Raw genomic sequence first — 20,190 nt, 5'->3', positions numbered from 1 at the left:
GTTTAAGGATGCTTGAGACTCTTGCGATGTTCCCCCTGAACAAAGACACTAACCCCCCCACCCCCGCCCCCAGTGTCTTCTTACTTCTCCTTCTCTCATTACCAGAAGCCAAGTCTCCAGAAAGATTTGACCAGCTGGTCTAGGAGAGGGGATTTCCAAGGTCACTCCACCCCAGGTGGCACATCTCACACCCAGGCCCCCAGGCTGAACCAGAAGCCAACTGTCAATGTCTGTCGAGTGCTGAGAAAGTCCTCCAGTGAGTGCCTCAGCCTGGTCCTCTGTTGACAGGTCCTCTCCCACCCCCAAATACCTAGGAAAACTGGCCTGTGTAGCAGCTCATTATCTTGCAGCTGGGAGCTTGCTAGGGAGAACCCCAAGTCTCTCTTCTTCCCCTGTGCCAAGGAAGGTGCTGAGTTACCCAGTTGCCCTCCATGTCAACAGATGTGCTCTGAAGGATTGGCAGGTGTGGAATGAGGGTGGGGGAAATCTCTGAGGCCAGGCGACTTGGGGAAGCGATAAGATGCAACAGTTGGTGGTGGGAAGCGAAGGGCTGGAGGGGGGTCATAGAGGAGGAAGAAGCCCCCCCCAGCCCGCCCATCTAGCCCCTGTCGCAGTCGCGTGCCGCCCGTTTCCCCCGCCTGGGGCCCGCGCGCCTCTTGCTCACCTCCTTCTCCCTCCCCCGTCCCCCGCTTTGGCTGTCTGGCAGCGCCGCAGTGGTGGCGGCGGGGGGTGGCGGGGGCCCTTGGCAACTGGGCTCCCTCCCCCTTTCCCTCCTCCTCCCCCTGCAGCCCCCGCCTACCCCGCCACTCTCCGCCGCAGCAGTGAACAAGTCGTCGGAGATTTCCATCGGGGCTCAGGGGGCGGGACCAGGGTGGGGAGCGCGGGGCGGGGCGGGGCGAGTGGGAGGAGTGAAAGTTGGAGCCCAACAAAACCCTCCACACCGCGCTGTGTGCTGCGAGACCTGGTGCAGCGACCTCCGCGCGTTTGGTCGCCCCGGTCTCCGCCACGATGTTAACCAAAGTTCTCTTGATCCTTCTGTGGATGTCCACAATCTTTCCGTCGAGGTGAGTCTCCATCCTGGAACCCAGGAGCCCTCGTCGCCCAGCTCCGTCTCCCCCGGAGCGAGGCCGGCTCCCGGGAGCCCCGCGCCCCCCTTGCCCCGGCCCTTGTGCGGCCAGCCTTCACCCCGTTTCCTCTAGGACGGGCGCGCTGAGCCTCTGAAAGGGCGCCCAGGAAGGAAGGCGGGACGCCTGTCCCCTGATTGCTCCCGTGCCCGGACTCCCTGGCTCCAAACCAGTGAGGCGGCCAGGGAACCAGCACGCCCACCCCTCTCTCTGTGTCTTCCGTGGGAAGAGGCGAGCGGCCCGTGGGGCACCGGCCAGGGCAGGCTCGCGCTTCTGGGGACTGGGGTGGTGGGGTCTTTGCGAAGGTGGCATCCAGAAAGTCGCGTGGGTTAGGGGAGCAAAACTGCATCCAAAATGTTTGAGGGTTGGCTAGTCTGTCGTCGCATTAATTTTTTTTGGTGCTCGCCAACCGAGTATCAGGCACTGTGCCAGAAAACTCTGACTTTACTTACTTAGCTTCCCTCCGTTCCTCTTGGTGCCAGTCCCAGGCGTGAGCCCTGGTTAATCTCAGGGTTCCGGCCCCAGCTAGGCCCCAGCTATGCACGCCATTCCTCCGCCGCTAGTCTACCCTTTACTTCCTCATGCCCCACCGCTGACACCCTGCTGGGTCTTGGGCGGATTGGAGCCCGAGGCCAGGGATGTTATTCTCTGAGGTCTGTGGTTTGGGTCCTGTATTTCAATCCCTCCCCACTTTTCCAAAAGCTAGCAGCAGGTTTCCCTAGAGCAGAGAGCTTCCCTCACACCTTCTTCTGGCCCTAGGACTTTGCCAAGAAGGTTGTCCCCTGAATTTCTGGCTTTGTAGGGTGGAAGATGACTGCTTGATATTTTTTGAGACGGTTTCCCGCTGACAGTGAACTATCAAGTGTTCCTAAGCTTCCTGATCTGTCGAATATTCTTGAAGTCTCCATGGCACTGGGCTTGTGTTCTTGCATATCTGTTTTGGGGAGAGGGAAGATGGCGTCCCTCCCCACCCTAGAGTGCTTTAGCTCCTCAAGGGAGGGGCTGTATGGCTCCTTGCTGACTCACTGGTGCCCTGACTGGGGAAAGGGGGGCGGGCGGCTGGCCTCTGCAGGGGCTTGGTAAATATTTCTAAATGCGTGTTACGAATTTTCAGTCATCCACATCTATCCAGATGTGAAATCGACTGGAGAGTGGTTGGGAGAACTGACATGATGACTGGCTAGGGCAAAAGAGGGGTAGCAGGGAGTCTGGAGGAGGGAAGGGGGAGCAGAGAGGAAAACAGCCGAGAAGAGGGGCTATTGAGATGGTAACTACCCTCCAGCCGGGGGGAGGGTTGCAGTAACTGATGTTCAAAGAGTCAACATGGAAACCAATGATGGCAAGAAAGAGCTGGGGAGGTGGCAGTAGGGTGTGCTGGCAAGGGCCACATCGAATCAGGAATACTTGCTCTGGTCAAGGCTCAGCATCAAATCAGTTGTGTGACTTTGGCCACAGCCCTTCCCTCATCGGGGCCTCAGTTTCTCCATCTGAAAGGTGAAAACCAGGGCTGTTTGGATAAAACAGCAACAACAACGCAGTGGCTCTTCTCACATTCCCTTCCCTCCCCCCAGCCAGTTGAATGAACATCCTCAGTGGGGGGAGGGCTGCAGAAATTCACCTCCATCTTGGACCATCACATCTAGAGGGATGTGGGTGCCTGAAAAGCCCCCATGGAAAGATTCCCACTAGTCCAGAGCATGAGTGTTTTTCAAGTTTTTGTTGTTTCTTGCCCTGAAAGTGGGCTTAATGGCTAGTTGAGGGTAAGTATACATTGTCAGCAGCTCCTGAACCCCAAGGATCCCAGATGAGTATGTTTTTGTTTGCTTGTTTGTTTGTTTATTTTTTTCCAGTTAACAGTTGACATTCAATATTATTTTATATTAGTTTCAAGTGTACAGCATCGTGATTAGACATTTCTATAATTTACGAAGTGGTGCTAGACTTATCAGGGGGATCACTTTGTTTTTATTGAGAAAAGCTAATTGTAGGATTACAACAATTGCAAGACCCTCTGATATCATTTTCATTGCAGACTAGTGTGGGAGCAGACGTGCTTTGTTAGTTCCGGGCTTTTGCTTGTTTATTTGTTTGCCTCTTGAACCTCGGGGTTCTTGTTTTTGGCTCCAGACATCTGGGAGGGGCCACTGCAGGTATATGGGTGGCCTTGGCCAGCAGTACCATTCCTAATTCTGCCATACTCCCATCCATGTCACTCATTTTTTGAGGTCTCAGGCCCCTGTTCTCCCTTCTCCCCTCCAGCAGTGCCAGTGGTCGGCATTATCTATTTAGGGGACTGAGGGAAAGCCTCAGGGAAAGAGGACATTTCTGGATGTGGTATTTGGAAATGGAAAGTGCTTTTCCTAAGCCCAGTTTTTCCCTTGCCCACAGTGGGAATTAGCCACTTCAGACATGAGAAATGGTGTAGGCCTGGCACATCTGCATTCCAGTTAAGCATTTCTAAGAGCTTGAAATAGTACAGCAAAATGCATTTTGATGCTCAAGTTGTCAGTCCCTTGGTCTGCAGTACAGAGGCCATGCCCACATCTCTAGCCCCGTTAACCCCTTATTTTAGGAAGCAAGTTTCCTGATGGAATAGCCAGGAAATATAATCGTGTAATCAATATAATCATTTTGGAAGTATAACATACAAATTTAAAGTATAGAAATATAAGTGAACAGCTCCGTGAATTTGCACAAATTAAACATGCCATGTAACCCCCACTAGGCCAAGGAATAGAAAACTAGTACCCTCCACTCCACCCACCACAAGCCTCAGCACATGCGCCCTGCTAGTCCACTCTCCTTTCCAAATGAAACCACTCTCCTGCCTTCTGGCATTACAAATTAGTCTCTGATGGCTTTTTAAAAAGCTTTTAATTATAAAAGTTCTTTTTCAAACATACATAAAAGTACAGGAAACAGTAGAGTGAGGATGTACCCATCACCAGCCCCATTAATTATCAACTCATGGCCACTCTTATTTTCTCTACCCAACCCACTGTCCATCTCCAGTTTAAATTATTTTAAAGCAAATCCTCAGCAGTCCTGGCCCTCTGCCTGCCCACTTGCTCCCCCAGGGTGCTGGTCAGACAGACTGGAGACAAAGACCGATAGGCAGCCAGAGCTCATACACCAATAATTTTACACTGAAAAATTCTTTTAAAATATCAAGCTTTTTTTTTTCTTTTCTTTTTCTTTTTTACTAAAGAATTACCACGAAAGAGCGATAGCATGGAAAGTTTCCAAAGAACAGCAAGATTTAGAAGAAATAAACAAGTAAAATCCATTACTGGCTCATCATCGTGCCAGACACCCTTTAACTGTGCCTTGGGTTGTAGATTATATGGTTTCCTTCTGTCCCAAGAGGCACCAGCTGGGGCTCCTATAGAGTGAAGGCCAGAGCTTCATTTTTTTGTTTATTTGTCTCTGTTCTAGGATCGAAGGACCTCATGCTGAATCGGAGAGCGGACCCTCTGCCCGTCATGATGATGTCTATGGCCCCAAGCCCCAGGGGCCCCAAAAGAAGCTCCCCTCTGAAGCAATAAAGCCCACTACTGTTGATACACATCAAAGATTTGGGAAACTGGTAGCAGCCACTGAAATCCTGGACAGTATGCTGAATAAGTATGACCACAAACTGCGCCCTGGCATTGGCGGTGAGTGACAGAACATAGTTGTCCACCCCACCCCAGAGGGGAGAGGGTTTGAGGGCACAAGTATGGAGAATGGGCCTGGGATAGAGGTGGGAATGCCATGCGTGTAGGCAGGAACAGCTGTTGCTGACCTATCAGGTAAAAGATGTCAGTTATAGTCTCAGCAATGCCATTAACCATGGTGTAGACTTTTCCCTTCTCTCACCCTTAGTTTTTCCAACTATAAGATGATATGACTTCCGAGGTATGTCCAACTCTTAACAGTCTATGAATTGGATCTTGCCATGAACAAACAAAGAAAAAAGATTGGATGTTGAACCTGTGTAGTCTAACCGTTCTCCATCTCTCTTTTTCTCCCCTTTGACAACACCCTCCACTGCCCTATGCCCCTGATTGACACTTACCTCTGCCACTTCTGCTTCCTTTACAGAGAAGCCCACTGTGGTCACTGTCCAGCTGTCTGTCAACACCCTTGGTCCTATCTCTATCATGGACATGGTGAGTACTGAGCCATTTTACGTTATCTCCTTGCCCAGGGAGCTGATCCATGGGAACTTTCACGTACTTGCTTTTTCTGCTTTGTGTGTCTGTAACACAAGTTTTGGGTGGGGGTGGGGGGCAGAGATTTTAACCAATACTGACTTGAGAAGGAGGCTGGAAAAGGTAAGTCCTTGCTGCCTGAAGAGGACCTTCAGAATCCTGACTATATCTTCCAGTCTTCATTCAAAATAAAAATAATAAAGCAATTTTAAACAACACAGTGGAATGGCTCAATTTTTTTGGTGGGGGGAACTTAAGTCTATAGTTACTGACTCTTGCACTTAAGACTGTTTTTCTAATTTTGCTCTGGTTTCTTCTCTCCTTTTCTACTGCTATCATTCTAGTGTCAGCCATCATGATCTCCCACCTGAAATACACAAAATTCAAGGTCTCTGTTTAGCCCAATCCACCTACTAACCCAGCCTCCTGAGAGACGTGCCTTTCGCATTCCTGACCCTACTTAAAACATGAAGTTCAACCCCACACGTTAGCAGTCAAGGCCTTCCAGATAACCCAGGGGTTATTTCTTTTAACCCCTTTAGAGTCCACATGATCTAGTCACACTAGACTGGTGTTCCCAAACTCTATTGTACCTCTGAGACTTTGTTTAAGCTATTTACTGTTTGGTATGCCATCGCTCCAATTTTCTATTTGTCATAAATGTTATCCTTCAGGGTATAGCACAAATAACATCTCTTTCATAGCATCTTTCCTCACCTCCATAGCTATTTATTGCTCCCTTCTTAACACTACACTCCTCTCTTTGACACTAAGACCTTTCTAGCTTGTATGTCAGTTGTTTACCTGATCTTCCCTACTTTGTTATATTGTAATTATGTGTTCTATGTTTGCCTTGCTCTCTCAACTATGGGCTCCTTAATGCCAAGGACTCAATATATGTTAGTTGAGCAAATGAATTATGAGAGACAGTCTGCAAAAGTCACTTTCATCTGCAGAGCCTGACAGCTCCATCAGCCATAGACCTGGCCTGGTCCAAGTCAGACAGTTTTAGCATACTCACTGGTACCCAACAAGCACCATGTGATTGGGTGAGCTCAGAGTCTAGGCTCTGAGATTGGATTTGCAAATAGACACTCATAGTAGGTCAAGGTGTTTACATAGGATAAGTGGAGGTTCACCCCTATGATGCTTGGTTTGGCTACCCAGTTCTTGAGGTACGATGTACTTATGTATTGCTATGTAACAAATTATCCCAAAACACAGGGTCTTAAAACAACAAAGAGTCATTAGCACACAACTCATGTGGGTTAAGAATCCAGGCATGATGTAGCTGGGTCCTCTGTTTCAGGGTTTCTTACAAGGCTGTAGTTAAGGTGTCAGTTGAGGCTGAGGTTTTCTCTGAAGGCTCATCTGAGGGAGGTTCTACTTTTAAGCTTTCATGTGGTTGTTGTCAGGATTTAGTTGTCCTCTGGCTTTTGTCTGGAGGCTTCCCACAGTCCTTGCCATGTAGGCCTCTCCACAGGGTAGCTCTGTAGGGCAGCTGGCTTCCCTCAAATTGAGCAAGAGCATGAGAAAATGGAAGCCACAAACTCTTGTAATGTTGGGAGTGGCATCCCATTGCTTCTGTGGTATTCTGTTCATCAGAAGCAAATCGTTATATCCAGCCCACAGTCAAGTGGAGAGGATTACACACGGGTATGAATACCAGGGCATGAAGATCATTGGAGGCCATCTTAGAGTCTGCCTACTACACATGGCCATTATGTTCTCCTATTGGAGCAAGTAAAGGCCTGTAACTCCTAGAATGGAATGCTGGGAAATAACAAGAAGAGAAGCATGAAAGCAGACAGATCTTTTTCAGTTTCTGTTGACCTATTTAAAGTTTTTTTTTCTCTTGATGTTAGATTTATTTCTTGCTGTTATCAATGTGCTTAACCACTAAAATGAGTATGAATTTAGTGATCAGTTTGATTTACACTGTTGGTATACTAAGAAACACTGGATTGTGAGGAAGACCCAGAGGTTGAGGTCTTGGGGTCCCACCATCATGGTCACTGTTTACTCTTAATAGGAAACGGACTTCTCAGGTCATTGGTGTGGGGATGGGAAAAGTGGCTTGAAGAGTAGTGGAAAATTTGCAGCTATTAGGTTGATGCAAAAGTCGTTGCGGTTTAAAAGGTTAAAAATAATTGCAAAAACCGCAATGACTTTTACACCAACCTAATATAATCTCCTTGCTATTTGTTGTATAAGATGGGGGTTTGGGAAACCAATTTCTATCATCTGCAAGAGCCCTTGTGGCAGCAGAGCTGTAGCCCCACTCATTGTAGCTGGATGCCCAGTCTCTCCTTACTCTGCCCCTATTCATGTTGGCAGCATTGGCTTCACCTGAAGTGCCAAGAAGTGCTGATACCTGACAATGCCAAGGGATATAGTCTAATAACTCAGCAGTCACTGAACCTGGCATGCGACACAGAACTGGTCCAAAGAGGAGCCAATAAGTTGATTTTCTTTGGCCAGTAAGGTGGTGCTTTAGCCAAATGTCTTTAGAGGATTCCAAACACTCATGTGGTATTAAATTTGCTGAGAAGTCTGGCCTTCTGTGTAGTTCTAGATTGTTCTTTAAAGCTGTGGGAGGTCCCAGATTTTGTACAGCCTACTTTTCCCTGGTGACACTAGAGTCCTGCGCTCGGTGAGAAGGGAACACACATCCCCTCACACAACCACAGCATTTAGCAAGCAAATTTGTCTCCTCGGATCTTTGTTGACAGCCTGTGTGGCAGGCAAGGCTACCACTGGGATCCTAATTGTACATTTCCCTCTCTCAGCAAGGTTGTGAGTCCTCAGCGTTCTGTTACACAGTAGGCATGGTTGGTTGAGGGGCATTCCAACAGCCTTCGGTCATGTTATGTAAAGGACAGGAATCGTCCTCAGGAAGAGAAACCTGAGTCCACAGCATGTGGATTTCAATCAAATGTTTCTACCAGTCTTCTGGCTTAGGTGGAAGTCACCAGTTTGGGAATGACTGCTCATCGCAGCATCAACAGTTGCTAAAGCTGCTTCTTGCTGTGGTAATTATCGCAAGCAATTCTAATTAAGCCATCTCCTCGATACCAAATTTATAGTGTCAGCTGAGCTAAAAGAGATGTGCATCCCAAACTCTCTTGTCAAACTGGGGAAGAATTGAACCATCAGTTCTCAGTTGATGTGTAGTGAACTTACGTTTGGTATCTCATTAAATAGAAATTAAACGCTCATTTGAAACACTATAACAGAGTTGAGAGCACACCGTGGATTGTGGAGGGGAAGGCTTCTCCTGACTACCAAGCACTTCACAAGACCTGAGGACGAAGGAGGCTTTGTAGGCCAAGTTGGAACTGCCAGCCACTTGGGACTATAGAAATACTCTGAAGTCCACTTGTGAAGGCTAGAGGGGCCAGGCGGAGCAGGGTTGGGGGCTCCCCTGTGAATGATAGCCAGGCTCTGTCAGCTTTTTTTCTGTCTGCTTATCTGGACTCCTACAGGGAACATTCTCAGTCTGGGAGGCTGGCTCCAAGCAATTTGGCAGTGGCTCTCACCAGCTTTTGGCCTGGGCAGGGAAGGCAAGCAAGGATCATCTTGACCTTCCCCCTACAGACTCCACTGGCCTCCAAGGTTGTGGGTATCTGGCTGGTGCTCATTAGTTGATGCAGGATAACTCGGGAAAGACCCAGGGATTCTGCAGAGGGAAATTGGACCTCATTACCCAAAGGGATTGTTGGTGCAGGTAAAGTAAGCACTGGAGAGCGAGATCAATGAAGGTTGTCCCAGGACAAGGTTGTGGTAATGATACTCTGAGCATTCAGAGCCAGTGTGCTGCTGTTAACTATTAGTGTGACTTTGGACAGGCCCCTTTCTCTCAGCCTCAGTTTCCCTACTTCTAAAGGAAAGGCAGTTGGGTTAGCTCTCAAGGTTCTACCTTGGCCTAGTTCTGGTATTTTCTGTCCATGCTGCTTGCCGTTCTATTACAGTCTGTTTTTAGTCTCTTCAGTTCCAGTGGTGCAAATTGTAGCTTCTCATGCTTCTTCCTGTTAAACATCCTTCTTGATGTTTAACAGGCAGTTTATGGGATAGACAATATCTGGAGACCAAATAATCATTGATATATCTACACACCACACACACACACACACACACACACACACACACACACACCCTCATAAGTTAGGTGCCCTTGTTTAAAAGGAAACACAAAACAAAACAAAAAAATGATTCAACAAACATGGGACTAAATAGACATTTCATTTTTTTCATATAATTCTGGAGGATAAAGGATTGAGGTTAATTAACACCTGTGCTCCCTAAATGAAAGCTGAAAGGGGAAATTTTGCTGTATACAATGAAAGGTGTGTGTGTGTAAATGTTTAAAATGATTTTGAGCTGAGATCTTTGATTTGCTATGAAACTGGGAGCTGAGAGAGTCCTGACCTGGCTGGAGCAGCACTACAGCTCTATAAGGGAGTGGCAACGTGGTGAGTCCAGCCCATTCAATTAAGCCACCATTGCCTGTCTGTTTCTAGGTGAAATGTATCTTGCCAGACTGTTACCCATTTGGAAATGTTCCTTTCTTTTTGGAATACCTGGAAATAAAAAACTCCTACACCCAAACTCATGCTGCTTTCCTGGGTGCAAACCTAAGTGGGTTCCTATTCCTTGATAGGCCTCTCACAGGATGCCATGGGAATGTTTTTTGTTTTTTTTGTCTGCACAGCCCCAAATGTGTGCTTTTTTGGTCCTCCCCACCAGGAATACTCCATTGACATCACCTTCTGCCAGACCTGGTATGATGAGCGCCTCCGTTACAATGGCAGCTTTGAGAGCTTTGTTCTGAATGGCAACCTGGTGAGCCAGTTATGGATCCCGGACACCTTTTTTAGGAATTCTAAGAGGATCCACGATTATGCTATCACCATGCCCAGCCAGATGGTCCGCATACACAAGGATGGCAAGGTGTTGTACACAGTTAGGTATGTCAAACCTCTGGAGTCTTACCTTTTGGGACTCTTTCTCCCCTTCTGAGAATTTTCACCAAAGCAACATGGGCAGAGGTTTCATCCTGAACGATACTTGTAAGGTCCCTTCCAAGCTTCTCTAGACCATGAGCTCAACCTCATCACGTACAGACACTAAGTCTTCAAAATAGAAAGATACTGCTTAAGGTCACACACCAAGTCCATGACAGAGCTGGGACTAGTACCCAGTCACTTGGCTCCATGTCCAGAGCTCCCCCCACTAGAATGTACCAGTATGATTGAGTTGCCTGGACAATTCCATCCCAAGTGGGCACTGGATGTAAAGACATGTCCACGGTGGTGGAATTGTCTAGATGGAACAGTAACACAGCAGCTGGAAAGATATCAAAGACCAGGCTAGATACCTGAGTGCCTGGCAGGGGATAGTTGTAAATGGGTGGTATAGGGGTGGGGAGGCGGTAGAGAGTGGAAGAGTGTTGGCAGGTCCTAAAAGCTGAGATGGGCAAGAGACAATCCCATCTATGTCAGTCCCTACAGTCCTCTGATGATGGAGACCAGAGTATCCAGATACCTCCAAGGTGTTCTTCCTCTCTTTTTGTCTTTCCTTTGAGCTCTTTGTCTCAAATCCCACTGTTGCCACTCATTGGTGGTGGTCCCCAGGCCCAAGCTGGGTGGATACCTAAATGCTCAGGGCCAGCCTAATGAAGCTCCTTTCTCCCTTCCAGGATGACCATTGATGCTGAGTGTTCACTCCACATGTTCAAATTTCCAATGGACTCTCACTCTTGCCCTCTGTCTTTCTCTAGCTGTGAGTACCTTCTTAGGTTTCTGGGGCCCCAGAGTCATGCTGGGCCCCTTCTTTTTCTTATCCTTGCCCTGTACATTTCTCCTAAGATGATGCCAAGGTTGCCCAGGGCCACCCAATCTGCACTCATCTCCTTTCCTGCTGATAATACTGTGTTGGTCAACCTGGGCCTCATGTTGGGTTCCTCCCTCTCCCTTCCACACCATCTCAAGTCAGTCACCTGCCTCTGAAGTGTATCTCAAGTATGTCTGCTTCTCTCCATCTCCACTGTCACTACCTTGGTTTAGGTTTATATCATCTTCCGCTTAGATGCAACATCTTCACTTTGACTCTGAACAAGTCCCAAACTAAATCCATTCTCTCTTCCCAATCTCTACAAATGTGTTGCTTCTGTGTTCCCACCTAGCCCATCAAAAGGCACCATCACTCACTCAATTGTTCAAACCAAGAACTTGGATGCTTCTTTCTCTTTCACCTCCTACATCTAATCAATCAGCCCATCTTGTTGGTGTTCCTTTCTAAATATTTATTATTCCTGTCTGTTCCTCTGCATTTTCACTGCCACAGCTCTGAATCCTGCCTTCATCCATGTTATTGTGCCTGGATTACTGTACTGGCCCCCTATAACTGGTGTCCCTATCAGACCATCTTCATAAATGACTAGAGTGACCTAGTTGAAGAATCATCTAGACAAGGTTATTTCTTAATTTCAAATCCTTCCTTAACTCGCATGTATCAATTTTAAATTCTTTAGAATGTCCCTCAAGGCCCTTAATTAACTGGCTCCTGCTATCCACTTCTGCATACCTCATTCACCCTCTGTGAGCTAGCCATCCTGAACTTTTGGCATTTCCATAATACATCAAGCATGTTCACCTCTCCATGCGTAGAATACCCTCCTCACCCCTTCAGCCTCATCCATACAGAAAAAATTGACTCAACTTTTAAGACTTATTAGGAATGTCACCTACTCTGTGAAGTCTTTTCTGGTGTGTTCCGAAATGATCTTTCCTCCTCTGTTTCCCCACTGTCCCAAGAGCAGAGGTTTCTCAGAGCAATTCTGACAATTACAGATGTACACTCACAGTCCCATTCAATAGAATGTGAATGCTTGAGGGCAGGGCTCCTGCCTTGCTCATCTCTATTTCCAGCACAAGGCCTGGTACTGAAGAATGCTCAGTAAATGCACTTATTGAATGGACTTCAACAAAGAGGTAAGAGAGGCAAGCTACCACACTGGTGAGGCCAGAGTCAGGACTCCAAAGCATTGCTCAGACTCCATGGTGGTGGAAACCTCTGCTGGGCTTCCCAGTCTCACATGACCCTCCTTCCCACATTGCTTTACAGTTTCCTATCCTAAGAGTGAGATGATTTACAAGTGGGAAGATTTCAAGCTTGAAATCAATGAGAGTAATTCCTGGAAGCTCTTCCAGTTTGATTTTACAGGAATGAGCAACACGACTGAAACGATCTCAACTGTTGCTGGTAAGTGCCCCTTTGGAGCCAGGGCTAAGCAGAGGCCCAAAAGGGTGGTAGGGATGAGTGGAGGTGGCCGTCCATACATACAAATGCTATGTAATCATCCCAAGAAAATATTGTAGAAGATGGTTCCTGCTAAGCACTTACAACTGTTTGCAGAGGAAACTGAGATTTTCTAGCTATATCTCCGTCTCCTCTGCAAAGAAGCAAGTGCTTTGCCAAGCCCCAGAGAAGGGAGGTAAGTAGATCAAGTTATATTGCTATCAGAATTTATAACTACCTTTGCAATGAAGACCCTTCAGTTTCAAGGTCTTTGTTACAACTGACCTATTTGGATGACTTGGGGAATGGAGCTCCTGTGAGTTCTCCATACCCAGAACCCATCCAAGCTGGCTGAGTGCAAAGCAGAGTCTGTCCTAATAGGAGGTGGGGGTTAGTGTTCTAATGTCAGCTAGGTGAGGGCTGGGATAATATGGAGGAGGTTTCAGCGGCTACAATGGCTGCTGCATCAACCTTGTAAAGGAGCAACTCTGACAAATACAGATTCCTATCGAAGGTTTCATGGTGAATTCAACATGGACATATGGTGATCACTGGTTTTCTGACCTTGTCCCTAACAAGAATCAGAGGGGAGGGTCCTGGGTCTCTTAAATGTCAGCTCACAACTAGGTGTGAGCATCTTTGCTTGTGTTCCTAGGTAATCTGAAGGAGGAGCCGAGGGACCTCCCCAGGGTTGCTCCCAGAGCAGCCCTGGAAACCCTCTTCACACATACTGACCAAATCAGGGCAGTGGAGGCACTGCCCTCATCGTTTCCAGAATGCGGATGGAGCCAGTCACCCAACCGGCCATTTGCCATGGGAGAAGTCTTGCTTTGCTTCCATGAAGCTAGGCAGAAAATCTGCTTTTGCTTTACTTGTTGAGTTGGTCACTGGGTGAGGGATAGCTCATGCTCGTCTGGCTGGAGCTTCGCTTGCACAGTGCTAGGCAAGGGGAGAGGTCTGCTTTACACATGCTTTCTTTTGTCTCAGGGGCTCTGCGTAAGCAGTTTAACTGCTTTTGACTTGGGAATCCTTGCTCTTCTGCCAGCTAACCATGGGCCTGCCTCCTGCCTTTCTGCACCTCAATTTCCCCAGACAGGTGGGACCCATCATCAAAAGTGGCAGAGGAGACAAGGGCCAGGGGCTTTCAAGTCACTAGTGGTTCCGTTTAGTAGATGGTTGTGCATTGTTTCAAAATGGTACCCTAGTGACTACAAAGCCCCAGAGCCAGCATCATCACCAAAGCAATGACAATAGGTAAGCACCAGCTCTCCCTGGAAGAGAGGAGGGTTCTCGGAGAGAAAGGAGGAGGGCTTCTTCTTTTTCTGCTAGAGACTAGTTGATCTGGAATCATAGTTTTTCCAGTAGCACAGTTTCTTTCAGACTGGTCCTAAACTCTTCCACTTGGAACTGACTGGGCAGTTCTCCATCTGGAGCCAACTTATGTACTCAGCTCCTAATGGCTCAGAATGCAATGGTAGCTTGCTACTCTGGGCAACTTTGGCCTTGAACAAGAGAATCTCTGTTTCAGGAGGCTCTAGAGTCCAACCTTGCCCCAGTGAATGAGTCGTCCTTCACTGGTGGCTGTTGAGCCTCTGATGGAATCTCACCTGTGATTAGGACTTTGCTTTCTTGTATGGGAGTTTCTTCCTTCTGTAGACAACTGTGTCTATCAGAAAACACTCTGTTCATCTGAAATTTGAGTCTCTAGAGCTTCCATCCATTGGACCTAGTTCTTTTTCCCCATATTGAGGTTACAGTAAGTCCAGTCAATTTTCCAAAGGATCAAGATTAAAGGACTGGTATGATTCTAGCTCTTGGTCATATTCTTTTATAGGTTATACAGCTCTAGTTCCTTTTTCTTCCCTTGTTATTCAAGGCATTGGGTTCACTTAATCCTTCTAGTCCCAGTCCTCTGGGCACAATCTTTTTAATTCTTTTTAACTTTGTTCTTCTGACAGTGCAGTGACCAACTGGGGTCTGGCCAAAGCAGATAAGAGCAGAAAGCATCTTTAGCTTTTTTTTTCTTTGGCTTTGGCTTTGGCTTTTTAGCCCAGGTATCTCTTTTCCTTTTCCCCTTACCCATGCTCCTGTATTCCTCAGAAATAAGAAAATGAGGTGTGTTAGTATTCTTTTCTCAGCCTTCAAAGACAAATTTCCGTCTTTTGACAAGTGGAGAAGGTTCTTCTTTGGCTGGAATAAATAAATAAAAAAATACAAAAAGCTAATAGGATAACAAATCTTCTTGCAACAATAATATATAAACTCAGCCAAGTTTTGTGGGGAGTGGTTGTAGCTAAATAGGGATGTCTTAAATTTCAGTCAAGACCCCAGGGCAAGAGAACTAGGAACTTGATAAATACATTCTGGCCAGTAGGCCCTGCAGCAGCCCTGGAGAAAGAGTTCTATCCTCAAAGCCACTACTCTGGATACAGGTATTCCACTGACCCCAGGCCACTGCCTTGCCTTTTTTCAGAAGATTCTGAGAAGTCTTGCCCCTTGAGTGTCAGTGCTATTGAGGTGAGTAGGAAAGGCTGCTCTTCTTCAGCTCCCAGACCTGTTGTACAGGTGATCTACTTTCCAAAATAGGAGGACACATGGCCAGGTTAGTGTTCTGGTCTGCTGTACAAAGGTGTTGGCAGGGAACAGCAAGAATTGCTAAGTGTGTGCTAGGTTCCAAGCTGTGCCAGGCTTGGATGGGCAGGAGCTAAGCCACAGTGCTCACCTGACTCTGCTCTGAAGGGGTTTAAAAGCCCACCTCATTCTACACCATCACTGAGGTGGGATTTTGGAGCATAGTTTCACTAAGGAACCAGCATTTGAGTTATTACAAATCCAATGTGATGTTGAGAGTGACAAAGGATGTTCTGGGCTCAGAGAAGCCCCCCCAAATGCCCGGAGTCGTGATGGGCATGCAGCGTATTTGGGATGAGTATAAGGCAGCATGAAGGGTACAATAGAAGATCCCAACTGGAAAGGTAGGTTGTCATCAGGTCCTGTAGGAGACATCACTGTCTAGGGAGAGAGGCAACATCAGGGACATGATGCCCAATGGAATGTGAAGACCTCTGACATCTAGAGGACCTGCGGCAATGTTTACTTTCAGCTAATTCTGTTTTTCCAAAACACTCAATTTAGGTTAGGGTACTAGACTAAGAACAGGGAGTCAACGGTTGGAATATTGGTGTAAATAGGCAAGGTATTGTAGGGGACCTGAAAATAGATAGGATTAGCTTAGGGTAAGGCAGTGTGTGCATGTGTGTGTAAGATGTCAGTTGGAGCCAGTCCATGGTGAGCCTTTAGTGTCAGGTTAGAGGGTAAACTTGATTGTGTAGCTCTTGCGGGGTAGGCAACCACCAGAGGTTTGGCATAGGCGAGTGATTTCTTTTGGCCATCTAGGGAACAGTGCTAACTCACCAGCATATGAATGTATGGGAAGGAGGCCAAGTGGATTCTGTGCTTCCACCATCACGGCGCCCTTGGCTCACTTCCTGAGAGTGTACATTGTACGGGCCTGCAGTGCATGTGTGGGGCTGTGATTCTGCAGAGAAGATGTGGCGCCTCCATCGACAAGAAGGCCTCGGTAAACCTTTTGGACATTAGCTGCGTGGTCCTGGTATCCAGAGGGCTAGCTGAGTTTTTCAGTTTCATCTGACTCTTCTGCCATCCTGGAAAGATAGACGTGGGCTATGGGAGAGTGAAGTGAGAAAGAAGCAATTATGGTTCTGGCCCTGGCTTAGCTCTTAACTGACTGTGGCTCTTCTAGGGTATCTTCTCTCTGGACTTCTGATCCTCTGTGTGTGGCATTGGAATAATGTGCCTCTATCCTATTACTGGGGTGGGGATCCTGTTAGCTGAACTTTAATATGCATGTCCTGCCTGGGGGAGAACCTCACGTCAGTGCTGTAATGACGTGGTATTTTTTATGTCTTCCAGGTGATGTCATGGTCATCACGCTTTTCTTCAACGTGAGCAGGCGGCTTGGCTTTAATATCTTTCAAAACTATGTCCCTTCTTCTGTGACCACGATCGTCTCCTGGGTTTCCTTTTGGATGAAGAAAGACTCTGCTCCAGCCAGGACCTCTCTAGGTAAGCGGGTAAGATGGGCATCGACCTGGGCCCACAATTGCCTTCTCAGGGTTCCTTTCCACAGTGTAATTACATGGATCAGTGAGCCCACCTCCACTGCTGTGCTTTTACAGGGATCACCTCTGTACTCACTATGACCTCACTGGGTTCCTATTCCCGGAAGAATTTCCCACGTGTGTCCTATATTACAGCGCTGGATTTCTATATTACCGTCTGCTTCATCTTCTGCTTCTGTGCTCTGATGGAGTTTGCTGTGCTCAATTTCCTCATCTACCAGCACACGAAACCCCGTGCCTCTCCAAGACTTCGCTATGTATGAGCTGGGTATGGGATGGGTAGCAAGGCTTGGAGGCATGCAAGTGAGGGCACTAGGACTCAGGGCACATGGGTGGTCAGCTCACTGAGTGATGGGGGGAAACCTGGGGTGTTGGGGACAGTAGAATATACTTGCTGATGTGATGATGGGAATTCTGGGGGCAAAAAGTGTGTGCCAAGGACAGAATCTCCAGACACTCCTGAGGCAGTTCCTAGGCTTGCTTTATGTCTCCTTGACTTTCCCCCTTCTTTCTTGTCCATTGCAGCCTCGTGCCCGTGGCCGTGTCCTTACCCCTCTCCGTGCCCGTGGCCGTGCCCAGCAGCAGCAGGGCAATGTTGTGTGTGAGATGGAGGACTCTGAGGACGAGAGTGATGAAGAGGAGGGCCCATCTTGCCCAGCTCAGCAGTCCCTCCACCCAGGTCGCAGCCACTGCCCTGGCGGCTGCTACAAGTTCTGCAAGTACTTGTGCACGGCCCGCCGTTGTGAGGGTGGCATGTGGCAGCAGGGCCGCCTCTTCATCCATGTCTATCGCCTGGATAACTACTCGCGAGTGATTTTCCCAGTGACCTTCTTCCTCTTCAATGTGGTCTACTGGCTCGTTTACCTTAACTTGTAGGTGCCCGCTGGTACCCTGTGGGGCAGCCTCCCCAGTTCCCCAGGAGGTCCCACACCCCTTGCCAAGAGAGTTGGGGGAAAGCAGCAGCAGTAGGAACGACGACAAAGTGTCTTTCCTTCCCCTGCCCGGCCCATTCACTGAATCTCCTTGGCAGCCCATTTCCTCAAGGGGCGTTGTTGATGCTCAGGATTAAATAATGTTAGGCTCTCAGTGACCAGCTCCCTTAGATTGTGCCCAGGTATGAGCAGATGAGCTATCTCCCAAAAGTGCTGACACCTACTGCCTTTTCCAAGAATCCCAATACTGCCTTTGTGATGCTCCAAGGCCCAGCTCTGGCCTCCGCCTCAAAGTGCACAGACCAGCTGCTTGCCTATTACTGATATCTCCTTAAGATGCTGGGCAGCAGTGTAATGAGGGGGTGGGTGCATCCTTAGGTCAGATTATTGTATTCTTGGTTCTGTCTCCCTGCCTACCCTTCCCCTGGAGATAGACACTGGCATTATCCCTTTGGAAGGAGGACAGCCAGCAATTGAGACTCTTTGGGACGGTATCCCTCCCTCTGCTGCTGTGACACCTCCCTCTCCCCCCCGCCACCATCCCTCATCTGCACTCCCAAGTCAATTCCTTACATCCAGTGGGTTTCTATTTTTGTGTGTGATAATAGTAATAACCCCCTGCTTTAGACGCTACCTCCTTCCTCTTCCTTGACCCCTGTGACTCGTACTGTATCTCCCCCAGTGACTTTCCCAGCCCTGACCCAGGTGCTAGGCCATGGTGACTCCCCAGGGCCACGAAACGAAGGGAACTCTGCTTTGCAGTGGGCATTGCCTGCCTCGATTGGTGCCCACCTAAGGCACAGCATAGGATTTCTGTCACTCCCTTGGCCCCTGGACCCATCAGCCAGTCCTCTCTTATCCCCGGGGCACTCTCACAATCACAATCAATCAATTGAATTCCCTTAAATTTGTATAGCACTTTACCTTTTGCAAAGCACTTTTGACAAATGATTTCTATTTTGAGCTTTATTATAGCCTGTGATAGATTCAGGGCAAGATTCTTATCCCCATTTTGCAGATGAGAACCCTGAGGCACAGATTTCTATGGGACCGTGGATCTCACTGGAAACTACCCAGGAGCCCACTGTCACCTTCTAGACTGCATGACAAGGCTAGGCATCTCTGTTCACCATGATTCAATTCTATAGCCTCTGCTGACACCCCAGTGGCAGAGCCCAGAGTGGCAGCCTCTCTTCAGCATCGGCCTGCTCAATTCCTGGGCCACAGGTGCTCAGACTGCCCCCAAGATCGAGCCTGTCCTGGCTCTGGTAACCCAGTGAGGTGAATTTGGACATGCCCCAATGCTTGTATATGCTAAATGAAATCTGTGTCTGTATTTTATTGGGGGAGGTTGGGTAGGGGATCCATCTGCTTTTGTCACCATCACCTGAAAAGGGGAAATATATCAATAAATATATCAGCAAAGCATGCACGGTGTGGCTGGTTTCTCATGCATTCAAGTTTGCTTTCAGCTCAGGTTTGAAATCTTAAAGTATTGACCCAAACCTTTTGGTCTATTTCCCTCTCCCATCCATGACCCACAGACCTACAAAGCACGCACATGTACCTGCTCTCAGTGCAGAACTGAAGGGAACAGTGACCAAGTGGGTGTCCCCCTTTTATTGATCTCCTTCCTTGTGCCTATGCGTCTGCTCCTCCCCATGTCCCTTTTGCTTTACCCATCCTAGCCTCACCTCGTCAGACATAAAATGTTCCCACAGATCATCAGACTCAGAATACTCCCTCACCATGTAAAGATGGAGATACTTAGGTACACGGAGGAGTGTCTGCTGTCACACAACCAGTCAGGAGAGTGGGACTAACCCCTAGAAATCCCAGTACCCTCAGCTTGAAGGAAGCCTGGAGATCATGGTTGATCCACCCCTCAAATGAAATGTCTCCAAAGGTATATCGGGAAAGGTTGGCCCTAGCATCCTGTGACCCATCCAACTAAGCGAACTCAGAAACAGTAACAAGAACTGACGAGGACACAAAAATGGCATCTGAATAGCCAATATTTTTTGCCATAAAATTCTTGAAATAATGCTCAAACATCTTAATTCCCTATTAGAAATGACCTCACTGTGTATTTTCTGAGGTCCTAACCCATGGCAAACTACAAGTAACAATTTAGAACAAAGCAAATAGCTTCTCATTTTCACTTACATTAGAATGATGCAGGGGGAAAACAAAAGGTAGCCTGGCTCCTGTGCAATGAAGACACGCAAATTTGTGAACACATTTAAATACATTTTGAAACAAAGAGTGCAAACCAGATTCTTTATTAATCACATTGCAATTAAAGCTAAGAACAAAGAAAATTCCTACCATTTGTAAATTTTAAAATGCTCATGCAAACAGTTCTTTAAAAATGAAGAAATTAAAAACATAATTGGGTACGTATTATCTAAAAAATAAAATTAATGAAGAAAAAATCGTACCTATTAAAAAACATGGGATGCAGCTAACACTGCACTTAGAGAAAGATTAAGCATTTCAA

The 20,190-nt window shown here is 47.5% G+C and overlaps 1 protein-coding gene across 1 annotated transcript; it reads left to right on the top strand.

Annotated features, from left to right (window-relative positions):
- Positions 1-932: 932 nt before the first annotated feature.
- On the top strand, positions 933-19,118 carry GABRE (gamma-aminobutyric acid type A receptor subunit epsilon). Its single transcript, XM_019711248.2, has 9 exons — positions 933-1,064; positions 4,560-4,780; positions 5,208-5,275; positions 10,064-10,284; positions 11,016-11,098; positions 12,443-12,580; positions 16,550-16,702; positions 16,816-17,015; positions 17,284-19,118. Exons 1-9 carry the CDS (start codon positions 1,009-1,011, stop codon positions 17,632-17,634), a joined length of 1,491 nt encoding a protein of 496 aa, XP_019566807.2. The 5' UTR covers positions 933-1,008; the 3' UTR covers positions 17,635-19,118.
- The last annotated feature ends 1,072 nt before the right edge of the window (positions 19,119-20,190 follow it).

Source organism: Rhinolophus sinicus, chromosome X (assembly GCF_036562045.2).
Source record: "Rhinolophus sinicus isolate RSC01 chromosome X, ASM3656204v1, whole genome shotgun sequence".
Classification (NCBI taxonomy): domain Eukaryota; kingdom Metazoa; phylum Chordata; class Mammalia; order Chiroptera; family Rhinolophidae; genus Rhinolophus; species Rhinolophus sinicus.
This window is presented reverse-complemented; position numbering and strand designations above follow the sequence as displayed.

What these genes read in the sequence shown, in the direction of transcription:
- GABRE (XM_019711248.2), top strand. Translation starts at nt 1,009, where the DNA reads ATGTTAACCAAAGTTCTCTTGATCCTTCTGTGGATGTCCACAATCTTT. An exon ending in TCCACAATCTTTCCGTCGAG is followed by an intron (nt 1,065 to 4,559) that starts GTGAGTCTCCAT and finishes TCTCTGTTCTAG; the next exon opens with GATCGAAGGACCTCATGCTG. An exon ending in ACTGCGCCCTGGCATTGGCG is followed by an intron (nt 4,781 to 5,207) that starts GTGAGTGACAGA and finishes CTTCCTTTACAG; the next exon opens with AGAAGCCCACTGTGGTCACT.